This window comes from Arvicola amphibius, chromosome 5 (assembly GCF_903992535.2).
Source record: "Arvicola amphibius chromosome 5, mArvAmp1.2, whole genome shotgun sequence".
Classification (NCBI taxonomy): Eukaryota; Metazoa; Chordata; class Mammalia; order Rodentia; family Cricetidae; genus Arvicola; species Arvicola amphibius.
The window spans coordinates 140,215,854-140,241,634 of record NC_052051.1 but is presented as its reverse complement, the minus strand read 5'-3'; the positions used below and the strand labels follow the sequence as shown (position 1 = coordinate 140,241,634).

The 25,781-nt window shown below is 44.8% G+C and overlaps 1 protein-coding gene across 1 annotated transcript in view; it reads left to right on the top strand.

Moving 5' to 3' along the window:
* Window positions 1-21,953, top strand: part of Ccbe1 (collagen and calcium binding EGF domains 1) — a 230,713-nt gene extending 208,760 nt beyond the window's left edge. The window contains exons 6-11 of the mRNA XM_038331912.1: window positions 435-538; window positions 6,103-6,223; window positions 12,760-12,899; window positions 12,994-13,029; window positions 13,637-13,672; window positions 17,921-21,953. Of these exons, the coding sequence (XP_038187840.1) occupies window positions 435-538; window positions 6,103-6,223; window positions 12,760-12,899; window positions 12,994-13,029; window positions 13,637-13,672; window positions 17,921-18,154 (671 nt within the window). The 3' untranslated portion in view covers window positions 18,155-21,953. The remainder of the gene's footprint in view (window positions 1-434; window positions 539-6,102; window positions 6,224-12,759; window positions 12,900-12,993; window positions 13,030-13,636; window positions 13,673-17,920) is intronic.
* The last annotated feature ends 3,828 nt before the right edge of the window (window positions 21,954-25,781 follow it).

Genomic DNA, 25,781 nt, shown 5'->3' with positions numbered 1-25,781 from the left:
ACTGTCAGAGATGAGGACAGGTAGTCAAGGATGTGGGAACAGCTGAGTGTGAGAATTTGTGCGGCACGTGGACTTGGCCCCTGGAGAACTATAAAATCATGTCAGACTTATAGAACCACCATTCTCGAAAGTACTAATAAATACACACATTTCCACACAGGAAAGCTGCTAATAAAAGGAACATGCATGTGTTTCCACACACGTGGAATGTCTAAACACAGCTGGCCCCAAAGAGTAGCAGGGCCTCTCTGTCCCTTCCCCTTTCCCCTGACCCTGGGTCATTCTGGATCATCCAGAGAACACTTACCCCTTGTACAGCTTCCATGGTCAGCCTCTCCATACCCCATGCCTAGGGACAGCCCTTCTGGTGCTATTGCTCCAGGAATGTCTGCTGCCAGTCTCCCAGCTGGAGCTGAGCCAATGTCTCTCCCCAGGGCACGAGGAGAAGGCCGAGAATGAGGTGAAAGCTGGGACTTGCTGTGCCACATGCAAGGAGTTCTCCCAGATGAAGCAGACGGTGCTGCAGCTGAAACAGAAGGTACCAGTAGCGCAACGGGTGGGGTGTGTGTGCGTGTGAAGGGAGAGTGAAGGGCCTATAGGGAATTGGGGGATGGTGGGTCGGTGAGAAAATAGATCTTTCTGGTTGGCCACTCATTGCAATTGGTGTAAACAGGATATGAATTCTGGATATTTCCCCCACTCCAGAGCTGACCACCTAAACAGCAATGGAACCCAAGGCAAAGACCTGAGGAGAGGGTTACTGTAGCAGGCCTGGCGATGGGTACATGCAAAGTTGTTGCAAGAGTCATACAAATGCTGCCATGACTTCAAAGACTCATGGCCCTGGGCAGACCTAGACACAGTATTTTATCTGTTATATTAGTTGGAAACATTCTCTTAAATGTCCTCTTTCTTCTGTAAACCGATGTCTTCCTGTGGCGCCTTCATTTTCTCATGTAAACGTTAGGGTCCAGGGGAAGACGTGCAGCTGGGAAAGCAGTCCTCTGAGTGCCTCATGTCACCAGGCATGAGGATCAATTCCCTTCCTGAAAGAATCTGCCCGATGAGACGGATAGCAGGGTGCAGGGTGCAGGGCACAGGGCGCAGTCCCCAGTCCCGGGTTGGTGTTTATTACACCTGAGGTCAGCACATTCTGAAACGCTTCTTTAGCTGCCCAAACATAAACTTGCTGCTTTGTTTGTTTAATCACTTCCACTCAAGGCCCTCGGGAGATCAAAGTGCTGTGTATAATCTGTTTAACTCTGGCAGTCGGTTATTCTAAAGGGTAACAGGGTAACATAAGACACTATCTCTTCCATGGCCAGGAAAGTGGCAACCGCCCTAATGAGAAGACCAGCTACCAGCTAAACCAATTGAAACAACAGGCCCAGAAGGGGAGCGGTGTTTCCGACCTCTGATGCATGGGCTGGTGAGGTCATGATCGACTTTAGCAGAGGCTCATACGTACTTGCATAATAAGGAGTAAATCACGGGCCTAATCATAAATAGCTTGTGCTGTCAGAGACAGGCAGAAAACTTTGTCTGGGAGCCAGGATAAACAAAGAGAAAGGAGAAAATATTTCCCATACAGCTATCCCCAGGTGTCACTTGAATTGATGTTAGCATCTTTAGAGGAAACCCAGGTTTTGTAGAAGCATTAAGCCTGCTTTTCATAAGCTAGGAGCATCAGGCTTTGGAGAGGTAGTTAATTATAGTCTCAAAGCACAAAGTTGTGCTTACTTGCCTTCCCTGGAAATAACCTATGACCTTACATAAATTCTCTCCAGCTGGACTGCTTTGAAGGCACTCAATATTGTGAGTTATTCGCAAACTAGTTGCTGTGTTTGGCCTCTCTCTCTCTCTCTCTCTCTCTCTCTCTCTCTCTCTCTCTCTCTCTCTCTCTGTGTGTGTGTGTGTGTGTGTGTGTGTGTGGTTTTTCAAGACGGTCTCTCTGTAGCTTTGGAGCTTGTCCTGGAGCTTACTCTGCTCACTCTGTAGACCAGGCTGGCCTCAAACTCACAGAGATCCGCCTGCCTCTGCCTCCTGAGTACTGGGGTCACAGGCATGTGTCACCTCATCCAGCTGAGGGTGAATTCTCTTTAGAAGGTACCTCCCGGAATGTGTGGCTTCCTGCCATATGTGGAACAGTTTTATATGCAAATTCTCACTTAACTGTCACCATAGCCTTGCAAGAAACATGCTAACATTCCCAGAGATGAAGCGCATGCTCAAGAGGTCAGGCCTGAAATCCAGGCCTTCTCCTAAAGCCTGGTGTAGATAGATCATTTGTTTTTAACATCCGCTTGCCATTGCTGATGCCATCTGTTCTTTTCATAGAACACAAGGCATTTATTTGCTCAGATAAACATTGTCTAAGAAGTAGGAATATGGTAGGGGGTGCTGAAGAGCAGCCAGCCCCATAGTATGAGGTAGTGCACACACATGTTCAATTACACTACGACTATACAGTAGCCAGAATTCTAGCCACAGAAAATGCCCCAGGTCAAATCCCTTGACTCTTCAGGAATCAATTGGAAAAGAAAGCCACATAGAACAGCAGCATGCAGAATACAAGGAGCCTACAAGACCTGTCATTTTTTAACTAGCAAGGTAAACGCCAGTGTTCAGGGTAAGGACTGCTGGGCATTGAATTTTGGGTTTAATGCAGGACATAATGTACAAGTCAGGATAGTGGCTACTTTTGAAAGAAGGAAGGATCTGGGGTGATGGGAAGGTCTATATGTTGTCTTGAGTGTCCACTGAGTGTGTGTGGTTCAGTCATTTTCTAAGCTCTATGAAACTTCCTGTTTGGGGCTTGTATTGTCCATTCAGCCCTCAGTGCCTCTTCCCCTTCATTTTTTTTAAGTTAGGAAAGAAATGTGATCTGGTGAGAAGGGAGCCTGGGGACCACAAAGTACCTGTTGTTCAGCTTTTGGTTGAGCATTGAGGAAAAGCAGTCAGCTTCTTCTGAAATTCATTCATACGGCTAAACGGACTGCTGGAAGTGAGATAGCTAGAGAGGACCAGGGGAGAAGATTCCAGAGAGAGAGGCATAGCTCGTCAGTGAGCCTGCACAGCAGCTCAGGACCCACAAGTGTGCTCAGCCTCTGAAAGCCACTGTATAGGGAGCAGGGGATTGCGGCCCTCTTATGCCAGCGATGCTTGGTTAACTGACAGTGAGCAATTGAGATGATGTCACAAGTATTTGCTGAGCACCCACTGTGCCCTACAGTGGCCTGAGCAACAAGGAAACACAGTGTGGAATAAAGTCCTGCCTCAAGCAAGTTGACAGTTTACAAAGAACCAAGCCAACAGTGTGACTTAATGGTGATCGAATGGAGTGAGGAGGTAGCCTAACTTGAGAGCTCAGGGGTCAGTGAGGTACACACAGTGAGCAGGCTTTCCTACCAAGTACATGTGCAGGGTTTGAACTGACTTCCCCAGCTAAATCGTGCGTGTGCGCACACACACACGTTATAAATTTTTTTAAATGTACATATGTGCCACAGAATTTTATTGAACCACAAAGAATAATTATGTCCTTTCCAGAAAGACAGATACACTGGAGATCAATATGTTTAAGGAAATTGGCTAGATTCAGACAAAAAAAAATGCATGTTCTCTTAGGTAAGTTTCTATTGCTGTGATAAAGACCATGACTAAAAGCAACTTGGGGTGAAAGGGTTTTATTTGATTATATGTATAACTCAAAGTCCATCATGAAGGGAACTCAGGGCAGGAACCTCAAGGCAGGAACTGAAATGAGCCATGGAGAGACACTGCTTACCAGTTTGCTTGTTCACGATGGCTTGATCAGCCTGTTTTCTTACAGAACCCAAGACCACCTGCCCAGTAGGCTGGGCCCTCCTACATCAATTATTAATGAAGAAAATGCCCCACAGGCTTGCCTATAGAACACTCTTCTGGGGGCATTTTCTTAACTGATCCTTCTTTCAAGATGACCAGAGTTGGTCAAGTTGTCAAAAAACTAACCCAACAAGTGTTTTTCTCATATTTGCAAATTTTAGATATATTTATATACATATCTTTATAGATAGATAGATATAGATATAGAGATATAGATATAGATATTCATGTATGCATGTGTGTGTATGTGGCATGAAAGCAGAAGGTAAACTTGAAGAAAGCAGGAAATGAGCAGGGAGGAATAAGAGGCATATTGGGGTGAATTTAATCCCAAGTACGTGATGGACTTGGAAGAAATGGCTTTTATAAAAGGAGATAACACCTGCTAAATTTGGTGTCAAATTAATTACCGCCCATAAGAGACTGACAGCAGCACCTGCTGCCTGGGACAGGCTCTGTACCTACCAAGCACATGCTGAATGCTAGCAGCGAGCATGCCATCTTCAGTGTCCTACCTGCTCATGCCAACAGCCCTCTCAGGTAGGTGGTCTAATGCCAAGCAAATCTGATCTGAGAGAACAGTAATTGGAAGCCCATTGCTTGGCACTCAGAAGTACAGACTCTGCTCAGATTGCTATAGCCTTGCTTCCAAACACTTACACCCCACAAGCCCCTTCCCTGATATATTTCTGGGAGAATGTGTCTGGTCGCACCCACTGCCTTTCCTTCCTACTTGTCTTAGAGTATGGGAGTTACAGGCAGCAGGAACACTGGGGTTGTAGTCACTGGCTCATCTTAGAACTTGAATACAACTTGAACAGTGGAGATAGTCAAAAGGAAAAAGCAACAGGAGCCATGTTAAAACCCAACCGTGGTCGATCCCCTCCCCAAGCCAGGTTGCAGGATTCTGAACGTGAAGATGTGATCGTCTAGAGACACACTCCTCATTTTGTCGGTGTGGAGGTGAAAACTTGGGCCCAGAGGCAGGAGCAAGGGCAGGCACAGCCTTCCCACTGGACAGTGACAGTGGCTGGACACTGGGCCCACACATCCATTTTCCTGTGCAGCAGCCCTCATAGGCGAATGCTACCATCTTGTTTATAGACAATATGCAAAGCTCTAGAGAGTTCAGTGTCCTTTCCAAAACCAGAGCCCCATACCAGGATTCACATCTCAGTGTCTCAACTGGTGGCTGATGGTAAAGTCGAACGAGGCTTCAGGGACTAGAGTTGACCCATGGACCCAAAAAGGTGTATTTACTTTTCTTGTTCAGCCTCTGAATAATATTTCCTATTCCACAGACTCATCTCTACGTTGTAGCTGTCTATGAGACATTGGAAGCATTTTATTGAACTTCAGAACACGGCAGTATCCTCTTATAACTCTGAGCCTCATGGCTGAGTCTCAGTTCTCATAAGGCCGCCTCCACCCTTCTCCTCTGTCCCTGGGGAAATTACCTTTGCAGCTGTTCAGTTCCCTCCAAAGCTTTCACAGATTCACGCGTTACCTGACTTCAGGGACTGCTACTGCGGCTGATCCTCTGGCTTCCTCTAGAATGAGAAATCCCAGGCAGTAAGCAGGGCAGTAGCCTCCATGCCCACAGTCTCAGAAGCTACACACTGCCACCACCGCCACACTTGTCCTTAGAAACCGATAACCAATCCAACAGTGAGAACAAGCCTCGCCTTTGGAAGAGGAGTATTGAAGAATTTGTAGACAGGTTTTATGTTAACCACCAAGGTTTCTGCTATCTATCTGCTCTGAAGGTTGAGTGTATGTATGAACAGTCACCCACAGTCCTGTTCCTGGTTCCCAGGACTGGACATTCTTTAAGGAAAGGTGCCATGTCTTGGTCACCACTGGATTCATAAAACAAAGCACAGGTCTTAGCATATAATATATAATGAATATACGTTTGAGTCATAAAGTAGTTACTTGAATGGACAGGAAGTACACCACCAGCATGTTTTATTAGCCATGGTAACTCTTCTACAGATCTTGGTAACCTGAATGTTCCTGGCTTCAACCACTGACTCACTGAGGAAACACTTGTAAGGAGTTTGCCCTGGACAGCTCCTCGGCTGGAAAGGATCTCTCTGGCCCATCTACACTCTGACTAGCTACAGTGGAGAGCAAAATAGTGAGCCAGTCTTGCAGGCTCTGAGACCGGCTCTAACACAGACTTCTTGCGGAGCAATGCTGGTGTTCTGACGCGGGTCTCCCTTGTCTTTGTAGATTGCTCTGCTTCCCAACAATGCTGCAGAACTGGGCAAGTACGCCAATGGTGATAAGGTACTGGCCTCAAATGCCTACCTTCCAGGACCTCCCGGCCTGCCTGGGGGGCAGGGCCCACCGGGTGAGTATGCACTAGAACATAGGCTCACACTCAGTGAGGCTTCACAGTGCTCTCCAGCTTCCTCCCATTCTCACAGGTGAAAGGCGACGTGCAGGGCAACATGCCTGTGGTGATGAGAGGCCAGGAGGGAGTTGGGTCCTGTAGCTTGGGAAGAAAGGGTTAAGTTTCTGAGATCGGATAGCACTCCTGGTGGTCATTTTAAAAGGTGATAATGGTACCACACCTGGAATCCTAGTACTCAGGAGTCAGTGGAAGGAGGATCATGAACTTGAGTCTAGCCTGGCCTACATGGTGAGATCCTACATCAAAACCAATTATTTTAAATTAATGAGAAGCACCATGAAGACTATTATTTAAGTTCTCCCTAGGAAAACCTTAACATACAGAGTAAATAGACTTATAAAATCATACAGTTTGACTGAATCACAGCCAGAGGTTCACAATATGACCCTATCGCCACTCTCCTCTGTTCTTTGGCTACCTCCTTTTCTTGCTTAAAGAAACTATATTCTTACTCCTATTATATTGTAAGTGGGATTTGTTGAGGTATGTATCATATGATGAGGTAGGCCATCCCAAGGTTGAGTTTAGTTTTGCCAAGTGTAGACTCCCCTGTAACTTATACTCCACACCAACCTCACAATGCAGAACGTTTCCACCATCCACAAAATTCCCTGGAGTCATGGGCCACCAATGTTCCCCCTGTACCAGCTCTACGTATCTACCAACTGCCTTCCTTCCCCAAGACTTTCCCATTCAAGGGCTGCATTTCAGACGTCTCTCCTAGCTTCTGTTCTGCATGGCCGTCTTCTATCAACATACGGTTTCAGAGATTCAGCCTTGCTTAATCAGAAGATTTATAGTGAGAACTTATCTCTTTAGAAGATTTATAGTGAGAACTTATTTCTTCAAGTTCTGAGGCATTTTACACTTTATCGTGAATCTCTCTGTACATAGATCAGTAGAGTCTTTAACACCAATAGAGGAAATGACATTAGAGTTAACAGGTGACTCTAAACCATGGCTGTCTTAGCCCTTGTTATGGTCCCAGCAGTGTGCTGGTTCTGGCCTCTAATGTTCTGGCTGGGAAGACATAACACATACAATGACTGTAGAGGAAAGTGAGCCAGACTTGCAAATATAATCTTAGCACTGAGGAGACTGGGGCAGGACATTGCTGTGGTCAGTATGGGCTGAAGAAAAAATAAAGCAAAATCAGGAAAGGTATATACCTCCCTCCAGGTCAGCCGCAGAAGCTTTTTATTACCAAGGCTTAAGGAAAATAATGTGTAGTTTGAAGTCAGAGGTTGGCATTAGGGGATTGAACCTGTGAAGAAAGATCGGTAAACTATCAGGAAGGGAAGGACCTGGCCAAGCTTTTGATCCAAAGATCAGTAGAAAGGCTCAGATTTCTTTCCCAATGATTCTGTGGTTTCCATCTGCTCTTGTCTTAACCCCCAGTTTCCCTTACTGACCTGAGACTCAGTTCACACAGAAGAGCTGACCCAGGACGTTGGTTTATCCTGATGCTCACCTCATGACCTGAGTATCCTCCACGGCAGTTTTCTCACACCAGCATCCTCTTCTACATAGGCAGCGGCTGTCTCCTGTCATTGATTCCTATCACAGTGGCCCCAGCCCCTCTGGAAGCGGTTGCTCTTGCTTTGCATCTCTGGGCTAGTCTATATACGTCACTAGAACAAGGACATGTTCAGGAAGAGGCGAGCCATTAGTTGTTAGTTTTCTTAATACAAGGCTGACAAGTTTGCCTTCTGGTTCTGCCATCTGGTTTCAAACACGGTGTGAGCTGTCCAGGGTCCTTGAGGGAACCGCACCATTGACGATAAATGGGCTTTTGCAATACATGAAGAAATGCTTGTTTATTCCGGATTGCTTTCCACTGAGATGTATTAGGGTATCTAGAGAGCTCATGAAGTTCTCTCACCTTTAAACAGAATTTCCACCCAGAGGCCATCATGAACTGCATACTGAAGCCACAGCACAGGAGACTGGACTTTGGCTTTGGAGATAAGAGGTGATTCCAGCTCTGGTCTCCACTGTTATGACAAGGTCTTTCCATCTGCATACCGAGGTCCTACATTTTAAAGGCACTTGGCATGCATTGACTGCTAACGTTTACTAATTAGGTAACTGCAGGTGAGACCTCACCCCTAGCTTGTCTTTCTGCTCTTGGAATAGAATAATTATAGGAGCAATCTGACCCCCTTCCTAAATAAACCATTGCAATACATACCAGGAATGGGTATTGAGAGACGGAACATGAGACATGTTTGAATGGAGCATTCAAATTTGCCTTAATTATTCTGTGAACTAGAAAGGATTTCTCCACATATGAAAAGCTTAACATCTTTGGTTCCAGAACCTGGAATTTCTCTGTGTCACTGTGTCCTGTTAGTTGGGGCTAGTGATAAGTACAAAGATAACTCAAAGGAGACAGTATAGCACAGCAATCAACCCAGTCTCCCCATTTAACAAGAAATCTAAGCTATCTACTGACATGCGCCTCTCTGGGAAGGGGGGGGGGAGGGATGATGAAGACACAACCTGCGCTCTCATGGGGCCAATTATCTGAAGTGCAGTCGAGCCTGGCGTTCCCCCACATGCAGGATAATGACCCTGGCTTCCCACAAAATAGAAAAAGTTCAGAATGGATTGAAGACCTAAATGTAGAACACCGAAGTTAGACACATTTCCCAAAGCAGAAACAGACAGAAGCAAGATTATCCCAAACTTAAAAACTTACATGTGTATATGAAACACTGAAAGGAGCCAAAGGGCTGGCTCTACAAAGGGAGAAAATGTCCAGAAGCCATTTACCCAGCGAAGGATTAGCATTTAGAATATGTTTTTAACATAATAATTTAATAGCAATAAACGCCAAACTGATTCAAAGATGGGCAAGGAATTTGAATAGTCATCTCCTCAAAGAATATATGCAGACATCCAACAAAGCCTCGAGAATCACTCAGTATTATGAATCATTAGAAGAATGCAAACCCAAACCACAGTAAGATAGTCATTGCTATCAAAAGAAAGGGCGAGGGAAAGTTAAGCATTGGTCAGGGATTTGGCGATAAAGTGTATCTCCCCAAAGTCCTCCTGTGCTGGGGTTGGTGCCCTGCTGGTGCCGTTGTTTGGGGCGATGAGATCTGGAGCAAGTCTCTGGGGCCATTTTCTAGGATGTGTCTTGTCCCTGGCACTCCCCTGCCTGCTTCTCTGCTTCCTGTGTTGTGAGTTCTGCCATGCCATCTTCACCATGGTGGACTGATAACTGAAACCATGAGCCAAATTAAATCTGCTTCTTGGTTTTTTTCAGTTGGCATTTGGTCACAGCAACAATAAAGCTAACTAATATAGGAAAAAAATACAGGAAAATTGCAAAATGTAAAACAATGTAGTCACTGTGGAAGAGCAGTGAGATCACTTTAAAATGTTTAAACTAGAACCTTCATATGGTCAGCGATCCCACGTCATGTATTTATTCGTGTACGCACCCGCATTCCTAAGAGAATGGAAAGCAGGGTCTTGAAGAAGCTTCCAAGTAGCCATGTCCATGACTCCGCTCTTCAGGGGCCAGTAGAGGCTATTCAGTCGCTCTTTGGTGGGTGACGAAAGTTGTGAAATTGGTATATACATACATACAAATGAACTTGTATTCTACCTTTTGACATGATACATGGACTAGTCTTGGAGACATTAGATTAACCCAATTTCTAGAATAGACAGACACAGCCAGGCATGCTAGAGGACACCTGAAATGCCAGCACTCAAGAATAGCTCTGTGTACACAGAGATGCATCCTTACATAACGAAAACATTCAGCGGATCTGTGACACAGCTTTGTGAGGGCGCCCAACACCTGTGAGTCACACACTTACACATTTTTAAGATGAAAATCTTTGTAGTAAGCATTTTAGACACAGTTTTTAAAAAGTACTCTAATTGCCTGCACCCTTTCCCCATATCGTCCCTGGACAATGTTCAGGGTCAGAAGTGAGCATGCTGTAGTCCGCATGAAGGTTCAGCCCCTCCAGTTGAACATTTGTGTCCCTCATGTAGAAAGGCATTTCCTGGCGACCTTGTCATGTGACAGACAGTTTGTATCCTGTGTGAATGTCTCAAATGGCAGTGCCAGGGTACCCCTTCCTTTATTGCAAGCTCAACCCAAATCAATGTGGCTGTTTCTGACTCTGTCTAGAAAGGTAAGGAAACATCAAAGATTTCCACATTGACCTCCATGATAAAATGACGTGAAAAAGGTTGGGTAGCAGCTATCTTCAACCAGGTACAAAAAAAATGGTCATATGGCTAGCTCTTAAATATGCCCAATGCTCTGTTGGCACAAGGCTCCAAAGAGAACCTTAGACAGCAAGCTTACTGTCTACAGCGATCCAACAGGCAGCCTTGGTGAGAGAGTATGGCTGTGTGAGGAGCCGAACTGGCACAGAGCACAGGCTTCATCTCAACACCGCTGATGCTCCAGATCACTGTGCCAGCAGCAGAACTCGGGTCTAATTCTAGTTCTTCCTGTTTCCAAACCATGGTCAGAGACCCAGATTTTTTTTTTTTTTTTTTTTGCAGGAAGTCTCCAAATTTTTAAATACCAGGAATATTCAGAGGCACCAGTTGCTTTGGAAGACATACCCATGGGCATAATGATCCATGATGAAGTAGGCACTTAGTTTTCACAGGGAAGGGAATTGAGATGACTTGGGGTACAAGCAAAGCAGAACAGGAGGCTGGGCAACACACCATCTCAGGGTCTGTTGGGGAAGGACAAGGGTCACCAAATGAAGAGAGCCCTGGAGAAAGATGAGAACGAGCGAGTATGAGATTGAACTTTGAGCAAAGGAGGCCACAGCGCTGTTTTCTCCTTTCAAAGTCAGCTCCTTGGAGAACATTGGGAGAGTTTAAGAACTAGCCATATGATATAACCTAGTGTCTGGTTTATATGTGAGTCACCTCAGAGTCTGATTCTGCTCACTTGGTGGCTGCTTATTTGCTCTTATGTGTGTCAGTTCTTTTTACTGAACGATACACATTTGTAGATAAACACCAGAACCTGAGGAACTTGGCAATCACTCTCTGAAGCAAGCCTCCTCTTCTCTTGACAGATCTGTAACAGGAAGTCGAGCCATCCTAGAGTAGTTGAGTCAGGTTGGGGTTTTATTGTCATGATTTTTACCTTCAGTGCTCTGTGGTCTTCAAACGTCCAAATGCACCCAATGGTAGGATGCTGTTCCTCTGTGCTGAGTGTCAGTGGGTTTTCTCTGTACTCCACGCTTGGTTCTCTGTGCTCTTGTCTGTTCTTCACTAATAGATTCCTTTTACTTTATGTTTCATGCTAGAAATATAGGCAAGTATGGTGGAAGTAGAGGCAATGTCACTTTGTCCTCTGCTTCTGGGCCTTGAATAAGAAAGACCTCTTTTTCACGCTCATCTTTAGAAAACCATGGGCAGGACAGGATCTTCTACCATTTCCTCACAAGCAGCTAGTATACATAATGTCTACAGGAGAGAGCGTGTGCTCCCCATCTTGCGGGGGTTGAGGCTTCTGTGGTAATGATTAAAGGTAGGAGATTTCTATAGGTAGAAACACTCCACTGAGCTTCAAAGGATGAGTGGGTGAGGAGTGAACAATATGGGCAGGAGACAGGGGCACCAGCTATGAGGCAAGAGTTGAGGTGATCATAAGAAAGGTAGAGGCCTAACAGACTTTTAGGGCTTACCGTGGGTGAGGTGCAATGCCATGTCGTGTGTGTGTGTGGGGGGGTGTATCTAAGATTTTTACCTAATGCAGCCAAATTGGACACTTTTATTCCAATTTGGAGATAAGAGACGAAGGCTCAAAGATCTCAAGCAAATTGTCAAGGATTCAAATGTAGGTCTCTTCCATGGTTAAAAAAAATTGCTGGCGTGTGGGTGTATGTGACTGCACATGCATGGAGGCTACAGGCAACCTTGGTGTGTTTTTATATCACTGTCTTCATCTTACATTCCAGAGAGATTGCTGACCAGCAAGTCCCTAGGATTTTCCCTCTGTGGACCCACTCATCCCCAGGGACTGTGTTTATAGCTACTCACCACCACACCACACTTTCACATGGGTACCGTAGATCTGAGCTTGGATCTTCATTCTTACGCAGAAAGCACTTTATCCACTGAGCCAGCTCCCCAAACCCAAAACCTTGTATTCTTAAGCGCTCTGCAGATAATATCACATGCTTTGATCCAGGAATAGAGAGACATGGAGCAGGCCAGGCTTAAAGAGGTAAAGCAAGCAGATCCCTGGATGCTTGCAGAGGCTGCGGAACTAGGAAGATTCTCAAGTGTCTGACTTGAGCAAATAGGTCCAAGAAAACAGAGAAAGGTGGAGTCACTTTTAATTGCATTGAGTTTAAATTTCCATGAACACCTTAGTATAAATGCCACAAGGCAAATGTCTACAGTGACGCCTAGCCTCTGTATTTGTCTTTATTAAGGGGCAAGCACTAATAAGATGTTCTTGATTACAGGCTCACCAGGACCCAAGGGGAGCCCTGGTTTCCCTGGTATGCCAGGCCCTCCAGGACAGCCTGGACCACGAGGCTCAATGGGACCTATGGGACCATCCCCTGACCTGTCTCACATTAAGCAAGGCCGGAGGGGCCCTGTGGTCAGTATCCTCTGCGATCCATATAATACTGGGGGGGAACACATTCTTGTCCTATAATTTCTTTTTTAGTTAAATCAGATGCTGTGTCTTCTAGGGCCCACCGGGAGCACCAGGAAGACATGGCTCCAAGGTAGGTCTTAATAGCTACAGTTGTTTCTACCCCCTTGGGCATCCAATAAAGCTCGGCAAACCCCCTTTTCTTTGATAGCTGAAACACAGATATACACGTTGAGAATGGCAAGCCCCACAGCCTCTAATGCTGGAAAATCCTAAACTGTTGGAGCACATGCAATACTGGGGGGAAACAAATTCCAGGCTGGGTGTGATGACGTAAGCCTCTCTGTGTAGTTAGAACCACACTCGTGTGTCTTAGTGTGTTATAGAATGGCCTCTCTCATTCAAGTGGCGAACCACACACAGCTCCATTCTACACAAATACTGGCATCCCTCTTGAGAGCCGACAGCAGCGTGTGTGTCTTCCCTTCAGAAAGACTGGTGTTTTTTACACACTGCCTAGAGAGGCAGGATTCCTTATCAGAGCTGCTTGGAAAATACACAGCCTTGTGAGAACTCAGGAGTCGAGCTACTCAGCCTAAGCTTGCCAGTTCTAATAAGAGGTCCCCTGGGCCCAGCTTCGACTCAAAACTTATTTCCTGCAGGAGGATGGGTGTGGGTGGGAGGTGTCTAGCCAGAGACAGCAGTGCTCCAGAATGCTAACCCTCACCTTTTGGTTCTAGGGGGAGAGAGGAGCACCTGGGCCACCAGGGTCTCCGGTAAGTTGCCCTGTCTGTCCCGCTTACCCGGTGGGCATGTGCTCGTGGGTGTGGCACTCATAGAATGGTGGAGCTGGGGCTGGCGAGATGCCCCAGTGGGTAAAGGTACTTGTTATCAAGCCTGATGACCTGAGTTCAATTTCTAGGACTCAAATGTTGGAAGAAGAGAACTGACTGCCACAACTGTCCTCTGACCTCCGTAGGCATAATATACTCATCCCCACACAAATAAATAATGTTTAAACACTTTTTAAAAATATATGTGTAGGCCAAAGTTTCTGTCTCACCAGCCAGTTCCCAACTAACCACACAGAGACGTATTATTATTTGTAAATACGCCTCGTTAGCTTAGGCTTGTTACTAAATAGCTCTTACAATTTGAATTAACCCATTTCTATTAATGTATGTGCTGTCACGTGCCTCATGGTTTGTTACTTTATTCTCTACATGTCCTGTTCACTCTGTCTGGCTGGTGACAGCATCCTTCTTCCCAGCATTTGCCCAGTCTCAGTCTCCTGCCTCACCTCTTTCTGCCTAGCTATTGGCCAGTTGGCTCTTTATTAAACCAATGAGAGCAGTGCATCTTCACAGTGTACAAAGAGGATTATTTCACAGCATATGAGAGCGGCTCTTAGTGACAGAAGCTCGCCCTCCTTGGCTGTCACTCAAGCAATCCAGTCTGTGGTCAGGAGGAAAGTTGTAGATACTTTAAGCTGCTGGTTTTTAATTTTTAAAATTTGTTTTCTGAAGTTACTTTTTCTTTGATCGTGATAATCTGTATGTGAAATATTGCTTCTGAAGGTGCCAGGAACCCATTTCCAAGTGCCATCAGAAGACATTTGAAAGAAGGGCTGAGGAGGCAGCTTAGTCCACATAGAACATGACATGCAGGCAAGGAAGCCTGAGTTCAGTCCCTTGAGTACATGTGAAAAAGCCAATGTTAGTAGAGTGCACTTGTAATCTGGCTCTGAGGTGGCAGAGATAGAGGGATTCCTGGGACTTGCTGGCCAGCCAGCCTAAGAGAATCAGCATTTCCAGGCTAGTAATACATTCTTTTTCAAAAAAAAAAAAAAACCAAAGTGGACAATGTCTGAGGAATGTCAACCAAGTTGACTTCTGGACTCCTGCACACATGCACCTATACATACACACAGTAATTTAGCTATTTTATTGCCATACTAAAACGCTACAATCAAGGCAATTTATAAAAGAAAACATTGACTTAAAATTTCAGAGGGTTAGAGTCCCTGTGCATCATGGTGGGGAGCAGGGTACAGGCAGGAGGTATGGCACAGAAGGAGTGGCTGAGAACTTACATCTTGATTCAGAAGCCTGAGGCAAAGAATTGATTGGGAACGATATGTGCCTTTGAAACCTCAAAGCCTGCCCCCAGTAATACACCTCCCCCAGCAAAACCACACAATCCTTCCCAAATAGTTCTACCCGTTGGGAACCAAGAGTTCAAATGTATGAGTCTATGGGCGGTGGGGGGGGGGGGTTCTTCTCATTTAAACTGCCACATTCCACTCCCTAACACACCAGTAGGCTTGTGGTCACCATATTGTAATGCAGAATGTAGTTAGTGCAACTTCAGAAGTCCCCAGAGTCTTTCATAGTCTTAACATAATTCAAAAGTTCAGAGACTTCTTAGACTCAAGACCACTTCTTATTTGCAACCCCCTGTAAAAATCAAATTACATGTTTTCAACATACATACAATGGCACAGAATACACATTACCATCCTAAAAAAGGAGGAATGGGTGCATAGTGGGGAAATACTGAACCAAAGCTGAAAAGACACCCAGCAAAGCAAACACAAAACCCTGCAGCTCCGTGTCTAATGTCAAAGGGCTTAGACAGCTCTGCCCTTCCAGTTTTTTTGACTACAGCACAAGTCTCTCTCAGGCTGGTTCCTCTCCCTGGTAGGCATCCCACAGCTTTGGTACCTCCAACATCCTGTGGTTTCCAACAAAATCCAGGCTTCATTTTCACAGCTTTAGATAATGGCCTCTCAGGACCTCCATGCAGGGACTCCCCAGTCACACATTTGGCCTCAGCAACCCCGCTTAACTGTGGAGAGGAAGTCTCCACAATCCCTCTACTCCTGTATCCTTCCCAACTCTAAAACCAAAACCACATGGCTGATGCTGCCAAGTTCAGCTGACTGCTTGGGATGGAGCCTACTCCCTCACTGAATTACATTCACGTAAACTCTCTATCCTGTTGCTCTTTAGGGACAGCCAATTCTTTAGGCCTTTTCTTTCACAAATGAAAGGATTAGCTGGGCGGGGCCTTGCCCCAAGAACCTCACTCCCTTTATCCATTTTGCGCCAGATCTCTTTTTTCATCTAAAGCCTTGGTTCCAATGTTAAATTTCCTGATGTTCTTTTTCTTTTCTAAGTGTACAGTTTGCATTTCTTTTTTGCTCTGCTTGCTCATTTTCACTATAGAAACCTTCACAAAAATGATTACTAATAACCTTGCAACAGAGTTAATAGTAGGCTGCCTAGAAATCTTTGACAAAGAAATTAATCCATTATTTTTCAGATTTTGCCTCAGGCAAACTTTTAGAACAAAGGCAGAAAGCAGCCACATTCTCTGCCAAAATACCACAATAATGGCCCCTATCCCAGCTAACATTGTTCCTCTCTGAAACCTGTTGGGCACTGTCTTCCAGGCTCCTACTAGAATGGTTCTTTAAAGCTCTACTTATGTTGTTCAGCTACTTTCCTAATTCAAAGTCCTCAAATCTTCTCACATTTCTCAAAAAAAAAAAAAAAAAAAAAAAAAAAAAAATATTTAATTGGCTTACAATTTCAGAGGATTCAAGTCCATGGTGAGGAGCAAGGCAGGCAGGTGCTGGGAAAGTAGCTGAGAGCTTACATTTGATCCATAACACAAGGCAGAGAGATAACCAGTGCGAGCTTTTGAAACCTCCAAGCTTACCCCTACTAACTTGTACCCTCTGATAATATGACATCCCCAACCCTCCTCAAGCAGTTCTACCAACTGAGAACCAAGTTTTCAAACATATGAGTCTATGAGTGCCATTCTCATTCAAACCAACACACACACACACACACACACACACGGACCAGAATAGAAATGCATATGTTGTCATAACCCAGAACACTTGTGCTATGCCCACTCTTTCCAATAAAAGAGCAAAAGGGCTCCCTGGGCTTAAGAAGAAATTTGCCATGTACAATATCCAGGAGATTAATAAATGAGCAGAAATATGAAAATGCAAGCAAGTCTGGTCTTTCTGGAGGAGCAGGTGTGTGCTCTGAAGAAGGACCAAGAGGCCTTGGTCCTATTAGCTTTGTGAACTCAGGCTTTTACCTGACATCTCTGGACATTCGTTCCTCACCTACACAGAGGGATCCAATTTGTCACACCCCCTGTAGGTATGTGGTGAGGGTCAGAGGACAGCAGAATGTTGCATCTAAATGTGTCAAGGTGTCTCTTGCAGCTTCTAAGGTAGAAGTTGCTGAGTGGCATCTATCTTAAATGTCAATGATTTTACTTTTCAACTTCTAATGTACTCAGAACATGCATGTTTAAATGCTTTTAATTTTTCTTTGCACCATGTTCTACTACAGCACTGCATAAAAATTAAAGCTTACCAGGTATTATACATGATGAAGAATATCTAATAATAGAATAAGGAAGGTTTGAGTTGGATCTTTCTAGACAAATAACATACTCTCAGCTTCATTTAGCCATTCCTCTTATAAACATATTAACTTGATTTTTTTAAAGAAGAGCAGAAAACATTTTGAACTCTTCATTCTCTCTCAGCCCTCTGCATTCATTCCATTTAAATGTCCACCTCTGAGCCTGGTGGGAATCTGTGGTGGTGGCCTGCATTTTACAGGAGGGACAAGCTTAAAGAAATCAGGTCATTTGCCACGGCCACATAGCTTGGAAGAGGTTGGCTCAAACCCAGCAGAATCTTAACCTCTTGACCAACACTCTGACTTCCAGATTTCTTTGGAAACTCCCCTGAGAAAGGAGAGGTGACTGTGTGCATCACCAGGGTTCAGGTGTGAGAAGAGGGACTGGAAGACAATCCTGAGGCCCCCAAGGCTTCTCATATAGTCCTTAGGCCTACCCTACATAGGCTACAGAGGTGGTTAGCAGGCAGTCACCCACAGGCCACAGACTTACAGGCAGCAAAACTTGGCAGGGTGCTGCTTTGACAAGTAGCTATAACTTCACAGCTTTGATTCCTCCTATGTGCACAGGGACCCCCGGGTTCTTTCGACTTCCTGCTGCTTGTGCTGGCTGACATCCGAAACGACATCACCGAGCTGCAGGAGAAGGTGTTCGGGCACCGGACTCACTCTTCAGCAGAGGACGCCCCCCTACCTCAGGAATTTTCCAGCTACCCGGAGACCCTGGACTTTGGCTCTGGGGATGACTACCCCAGAAGAACTGAAGCAAGAGACTCTGAGGCCCCCAGAAACTTTTATCCGTAGCACGTCCCATCTTCATGTCACCAGGAGAAAAGCATGGCTTTGCCCGGTCATAGCGTCTGAAGAAAGTTACCTCTGGAGGCCTAAAGCCCTTGGGCTGTCTTCCTGCCCTCCTTTTATTCTGCTTCACATGTGTCCTGCACATCCCACGAGCAACAGGACACGACAGTTCGTGAAGAGCTGCTGGGTGGCTTTCCTTAACATCCTAGTCTTTCTGGAGCTTCTGAATTTCTAAATTCATTGTTCCCACAGAAACTTAAATTTGGACAGAGTTCCAAAAGGGAGAAAATGGCGAAGTGGGCTCTTAGAAGTGTAAGAAGGTCCATTCTAAAAATCAAGTTACATTCAAAATACTTGACTATTCGCCCTCTGCTGTCGGGAGTGTGGCTCTTCAGTTAAGGAGGGGAGGATGAAGAAGGAGCACAAAGTAGATTGATGTTGGTAAAAAAAAAAAAAAAAATGACTTTTCCTTAGCAACATCACAGATTTCAAATTCTGAATCCTATTTTTCGGTCTTGTTTTTTTTAAATATATGTATATTTCTATAACCAAATATAATTGGTTACAGAAACAAAAGAATAGAAAAGAAGTACAAAATGTGTTGGTGGCCATAGGTGCCATCAGGTCCTGATAAGGCTGAAGGGAAGTTGCTGGCCTGGAATCTTGGCAGAGGGTGACAGGGAGGCATTGAGAAGGGCGTCAGGAAAGCTAGATCACCAAAGGCGATTAATCTGCTCTTAAGATATCTGGAGTGCTCATCCGGAGTCAGCTAAGTGGTGCCCTGGGAATAATGCACAGCTGAGAGGTCTCTCAGATAGAGGAGGGTAAGGAATTCATTTTAACCTGGCATAATTTCCCACCATCTTCTCCTGATTTACTTAATATCCCTGTTCTAGATCTCCCTGACTCTCTCCTGGACCAGGTGGAGATGACTTAGGGAGACATGGGGAATGTGCTTCTCCCCGAGTCCTTTCTAGAGCACTTCTAGATTCCCAGGGAATCATGTTCCCAGAAAGGAGCAAGAGGCCAGGTTCCTTCATGTCTTTGGGTTCTCTTGAGCTTCCCAAGGGATCTTGTTCACATGGTCACCTCTGTTTGCTATCCTTCAGTGTCCCCTTTATTTCTAAGAAGTTTCCCTTTAGCTTTTCCCCATAGCCTTTTAGCCCCCATCTTCTCCCCACCCCTACGTGACAACTGGTGGGGAGAAAACTGCTATTGGGGTTTGCATGACCCTGCGCTATCCATTCCTCTTCCTGAGCAATGAGAAGGGGATCTGTCTACAGAGCCCAGGCGGCCCAATGGGCTTTTCGCTTCCCCTCCCATCCCTCTCTCATGGCTCTCTTCCTTCCCTCTCTTCTCTCTCTTCCTCTCCCTTTCCTCCTTCCCTCAGTCCCTTTACTTCTCTTGCTTTCTCCCCCTCCCTCCATCCCTGCTTGCCTGCTGGCCACCTTCTGTTAGAAAGGCAGGGTTCCCACCCACTCATGCCAAATCCCCAGTGGCTGTTCACAGTCAGGTCATGGTTAAGGCAAACACACACTTGCACTGCTTGCTTGCTGTCTCTTCCTCCTCCCTCCTCGGTCTCCCCAGAACCTGAGCCCCACCCCAGATGGCCTTGTCAACCGTGGGTTCCTGGGGAGATGGATGTAAACCACAGTCAAGTCCCACCTGGACCCTATTTAATGCTTGCCTGCTTATAGAGCCCAGAGTTTAAAGGGTGTGGATGGATGAAGTCTCAAAACTATGCAAGGCTCTATGAGCAATGATTATGTCCATCCTTTTTATGAGGAATTTTATAACCTCTGTTTTTTTCTAGACAGTGAAATGTGTGTAGAAACATAATCTTTATTGCTGAATGCTGGTAAAATACAAGCACACTCCATGCTGGGCCAGAGGCCAGGATAATGTACTAAAAGAATGAAGTGCAAGTCATAATAGCTGGGATTCATGAGTCTCTCCTAGATAATTATCTCCAGTAAAACATACAAGAGCCTGTATTTGGTAACCTCAATCTGCTGGACCATGTCAGTATGGGTAATCATTACTCCTCAGATTTTCAAAACTTGAACTACTAACTATAAGACCAAAGTATGTCCTCTACTTGTCCAGATCATTGGGGTTTTTTTTTAGTGAAAAAGCGTTATTGTTCATTTATCTTTTGAATAGAAAAAAAAATCAAAGCTTTATGATCTAAGCAAACTTCTGCTCAAAATCCTATGAGAAGGCCTTTGGGAGGAAGGACAGTACAAAACAGATTTACTGAATCACTTCATATCTCATAACAAAGAAAAAGTTTTGCTTTTTAATACCTTCCCTCAACCCTTTAGTAGAATTGTTCAATTTCTCTAATATCCTCACAAGTAAGACTTAGCAATAAATTGCCTCTTGAGTTATAAAGAATTGAGAATAAAAATTCACTGAAAAAATATAAGGAAGACATGCATTTTAGTTCAGAAAAACTATTCTCCCTTCCCAGTTCCAGAGGGAAAATTAGCTTTCCTGTGCCAAAAATAAAATTATTAGGAGCCAGATGCTGTGGTATACACCTGTAACCCTGGCACCTGAGAAGTGGTAATGGGCAGGTCAGGAGTTCAAAATCAGCCTCAGCTACATAACAAGTTTGAGGTCAGTCTGGGCTATACAAGAGCCTATCTCAAAATAATAATGATAATATAATAATGAGTAGGGCACTGGAGAGATGACTTAGCAGCTAATGATGCTGCTCTTCCAGAGGGCCAGAGGTCAATTTCCAGCTCCTGCATCAGGCAGCTCACAAACTCCTATAAGCCCAGTTCCAGGTGATCTACTGCCCTCTCCTGGCTTCTGTGGCATCTGCACTCACATGCACATATATACACATAGATACACACAGAGATAATGTAAAAGAAAGTCTTTTTTTAAAGGAGTGGGTAACAAAGGGGATGTTGGCTTTTCTTGTTTTCTATGTTGCTCTCCAATACTTGCTACAGAATTAAAGTCATATTTCTGTGTAGAGTCCATCATCCAAGAGGTAAATAATAAGTGTCCATTGACCTTCGAGGGAAAGAAGGAGTATCACCCCACCCAAAGACCAGGTGCAGAGCACCCAGCTAGGTCCAGATAGGTCATGTCGTCTTCCCAAGGTTCTGAGCAGCCTTGGCCTTGGGACAGATCTTCAGTACCAGCCGTCATAGTTCATCTTAGGGGTCTCAGGAAGCAACTCCCTGTCTTATTTTGAGCATCATTTCCCTCTTCCCTTATCCCGGCTGCCTCACAGAGACAGCCTTGGCCGCCACCTCCCGCAAGCCGCAAAATGATCTGCCAGGCATCTTTTCTGAAGGGGAAAGTTATTTGCTGGAATCTGAGCCAGACAATTAGTAGAATAGAGCCGCCTAAAGTTATCGGTCATGTATTCGGGGAAACGGATGCATTGTCTCCCGACACAGCAATCACATATGTTCACAGCATTTCACAGATAATTCTCTATTGGGCTAAGAAAACAAGGGCTGCAAATGTTAAAGATGAAATGACATGCTTTATATACTTCTGCAAATGTTACCGTCAGAGAGAAACCATGGAAAGGACGACTGGGCTATACACCCCTCAGGAAGCTCAGCACATTTTGTCAGATTCCCAGAGGTTGGTCCTTGAGGGGTTCATGAGTCCGTTTTTACTTCCCAGTGACTGGTCATATACTTCAGTATCTTTGTCCATTATTTATATCAGATATATATCAGTCAAATTGATATTCCAATAGTCATGGATGTAATACTATGAAGTGCTTTTGTATGACTGTATATGCTTAATAACAAAGTTATTTTTCTTACGTGGCTCTCCTGTGTTTTGTCCTGGTAAAAGGAGCCATCCCCTGGCCAACTGAATATAGTGCATCCATTACTTTCTTGTTGTATGTCAAAATATCTATATGAAACAAAAAACTTAAGGTTTTTTGTTTTGTTTGGGTTTTTTGTTGTTTGGGTTTGTTTTCTATTTATGGTTTGAGGCACACTTCACCATGGTGGGGAAGTCATGGTTTCACGCTGTCATGGTAGCTGATGACGTTGTATTTTCTGTCAGGAAGCAGAGGCACATGCTTCCTTGTTGATTTTAGGGCCTCTCTGAGAACTAAGTACCTATCTATCTGTCTCCTTTCTACACTAATGGAATCTGGGAGGGCTGAGGAGACTGGTTGGTTGATAAAATGTTCACCACACAAGCATGAGCATTGCATTCAGATCCCCAGCGCCCAAGTAAAAAGCCAGGTGCTACAGTAAGTGTCTGTAACCTAGCACTGGGGAGGCAGAGACAGGAGGGCACTTGGGGCTTGTTCCAGGTTCAATGAAAGACCCTATTTCCAAAAATAATGTGAAAAATGATTGAGGAAGACACCCTTTATTGACCTTTGGCTTCCATTTACATGCATGTACACATCCACACCCATATGTGTAACACACACACACACATACACACAGCCTTCGGGAACAACTTTGTTTTTCTCTATCGGGCATCTGCACAATTCCCCGCATACAGAAAGAGCTGAAAAAAGTAGATTTAACCAAAGCTTACTCTTCAGGAAACCCTAAAGCAGGAGCCTTATGATGCCACAACATACTTCCTGAGAAGTAAGTTATCTTGTCAAATACCACAAAGCTAAAACCATCTTTCATAAATGTATATTTCAGAACATACAAGAATCACTGTGTTCGGGAGGCAGAGGCAGGCGAATCTCTGAGGCCAGCCTGGTCTACAAGAGCTAGTTCCAGGACAGGCTCTAGAAACTACAGGGAAACCCTGTCTCGAAAAACCAAAAAAAAAAATAAATAAATAAAAGAATCACTGTGTGTGTTGATTGTGTAAACATAGCACATTTTCCCCACTTGGGAATCACATAAAAGGCCTCCACGGTACAGAAGGTAACGCAAAGAAGGTGTGTCAACAAGACAACACGGGGCCCTTGCTTCCCAGTGCTACTCTACACTAGGCCCTGTGACTGACAAATGCGGAAGTAAGGCTGTTAAGATTGTCTTCAGTGGAAGGAATAAAAACAGCAAAGCTAATACAGTTCCTCCCCAAAGGTAACTTGCAGTCAAGACTCAGGAAGAGCAGGATAGATTTAACAAATGGTCTAATCCAAGGAAGGCACACATGGTTTGGGATAGTTTTTAAGTCAGTTCCTTATTAATAGCCATTACTGGCATATTTCACTTTGAGCTGTGTGCAAATGGTGGACACTCAGAGGTGTGTTCTGATTCCGTCTCTGCACAGGGCTCTTACTGAACAGATAGGGCTCTGGTGGGTCTTGATGACAGGGTAAAGCACAGAAGCCTTTTGGAATAACCAGTCAGATGATAACTTAGTGGTTTTCAAAGGCTTCTTAGCATGACCAACCGAGAAAGTATGGTTTACACAATATGCCAACGCGCGCCCTTGTATACCACTGAAGCAAACATTCTGCAATATTTACTCTCACCGTATAGACAGTATTCTCATGTTCTCACCACATGACAGTTTTTAATTTGGGTCACACCCCTGAGTCACCCTTGAGTTGTCCTCACAACTTACTGATGGGTGGCAGCCCATAACTGGAAGACCACCTGACTCATTCAACCCCCTCAAGCTCAGCAATACACACTAATCAGTTGCAGGCCTTTATGAAGATGAAGACTGACCCAAAGGGTTTGAGGTTTGCATTCTTGCGAGCTCCCAAGGGATGCGATGTGTTCGTGAAATGAGCTCGATGTAGCAAAGACTCTTCTCTCCCAGGAATGTGGGCTCTGAATTGCACACAGCAGGGCACAATAAGATTAATTCACAACTCTGCTGGGAGTTGGGAGCTCACATACGGCTGGAATATCCTGATTACTCAGTCCCTTCTACCGCTTTAAAAATTTACATGGTTAGCTCCATGTCTGTGGACTCAACTGAGGACCTAAAATAGTGAGGGAAACATTTTGTGTCTGAATTGAGTATGTGCAGACTTTCTTCCTGCCCTTCTCTGCGCAGTGCAGTTACTTACATAGCGTTTCACTGTGAATAAGTCATCTAGAGATAAAGTCTATGGGTGAATGTACACCACTTTTAAAGCTTATTTTTACACACACACACACAAATATATAGAATTAGAACTTCTCTGGTAGGCTCACATGGTGGCACACACCTTTAATCCCAGCACTCGAGAGACAGGCAGGTCTGTAAGTTCAAGGCCAGCCTGAGCTACATAGTTCCAAGACAGCCAGGGCTACAACGAGAAACCATCTCAAAAAAAAAAAAAATTAAAAGGAAGAAAAGGGGGGAAAAGAAAAAATAAGAGAGCTTCTCCAGTAACTTTTTTTTAAAAAAAATAAGGAATAGAATTACAGCAGCCACGTGAAAGACGGTATTCCTATGGGGGAGGTGGAAAGATAGCAAACATGACCCTTGTCCTATTAATTGACTCTCACCAACCTGGGCCCTGGCCTTGCCACAGCCACTAGTGTTTGGAGGCTGACTCAGAGTTAAAAGGGCCATAACAAAGTCCACAGAGCAAGTTGACCCTAATAATCTGAATTTGCCACTGTACCTGTATGGTGTCAATTATCCCAGCTTCTCCTGATGACTTCAGTTCCTGATTCTTCTCCATCTCGGACCTAGGTGACTACTTAGGTTCTGGGTTAACACTGCCCCAGTGTCCTCTGCTGCTTTCGGTCCTTTTCTGTCTCTAACTGGGAAAGGGAGCCAGTGAGACAACAATGACGTCAGAAGGAAGTTGGTATCTGCAGGCCCTGCAGGGTCATGTTTTGCTATCACTTTTGTGGTGTGTGGAGAGGGTTTTTAAACTATAGTTGTGAGTGCCCTTGACTCTGGCTCCCCAGCAGTAACATAGCGGCACAGAGCACCTGCCCTGGCTCATCTTAGAGGTTGCTGTGACCTTTCTAAGTGAGTCTTCTGCAGAGAACGTGCAGCCTTCTGCCTCGTGCCATGTGACTAAAAAACCATGTCATGTGGAAGAAATACTTTCTCCCATGTATTGACAGGATCATTCATTGACAATTTAGTAAAAACCTCAGCCCAAACCAGCTAATCACATACATTAAGCACAGAGAGCCATCTGTGGACAATTTGCCTTCTGGAAAAGAAAAGGTGCCACAAATTGAATTAGGCACAGATTATTCAGGAAGGAAAAAACAGCTGGAAAATATTTTGAAAAGTGATTCCTTCAAAGCAGTCTTCCAGGGCACCAGGCAAATACATTTCTTCTTCCAAGTTTCCTTCTATTAACACTGCTGACTGCTGAGTCCCAAGTCTACCTGTCAGATTGATAAGAGTTTTGTCTACAAATATCTCCATAATATGGAATGAAAATCTTTGATATGATTTGATCCGGGTATTCCAAATACATGAAACTGGGCCCCTGCAACACACAGGAACTGTTTCAGTAGAAACATGTCTGGGTTCTGGGTCAACACTGTACTTTCTCTTAGCTCTATGGAGGAACTGGTGACTTGGTCTGCACCTACATCGTCACTGACTTACCCTATGGTCACTACACTTGAAGCTGCATGACAGTGACTGGGCTGTCATCAGATGGAACCAGATGCCGCTGCTTCTGCTTTCTCTCCTGCACTAAGTATGACCTTACAGACTCAGTAAAATCCACAAGGCCTGTTCAGGAAAC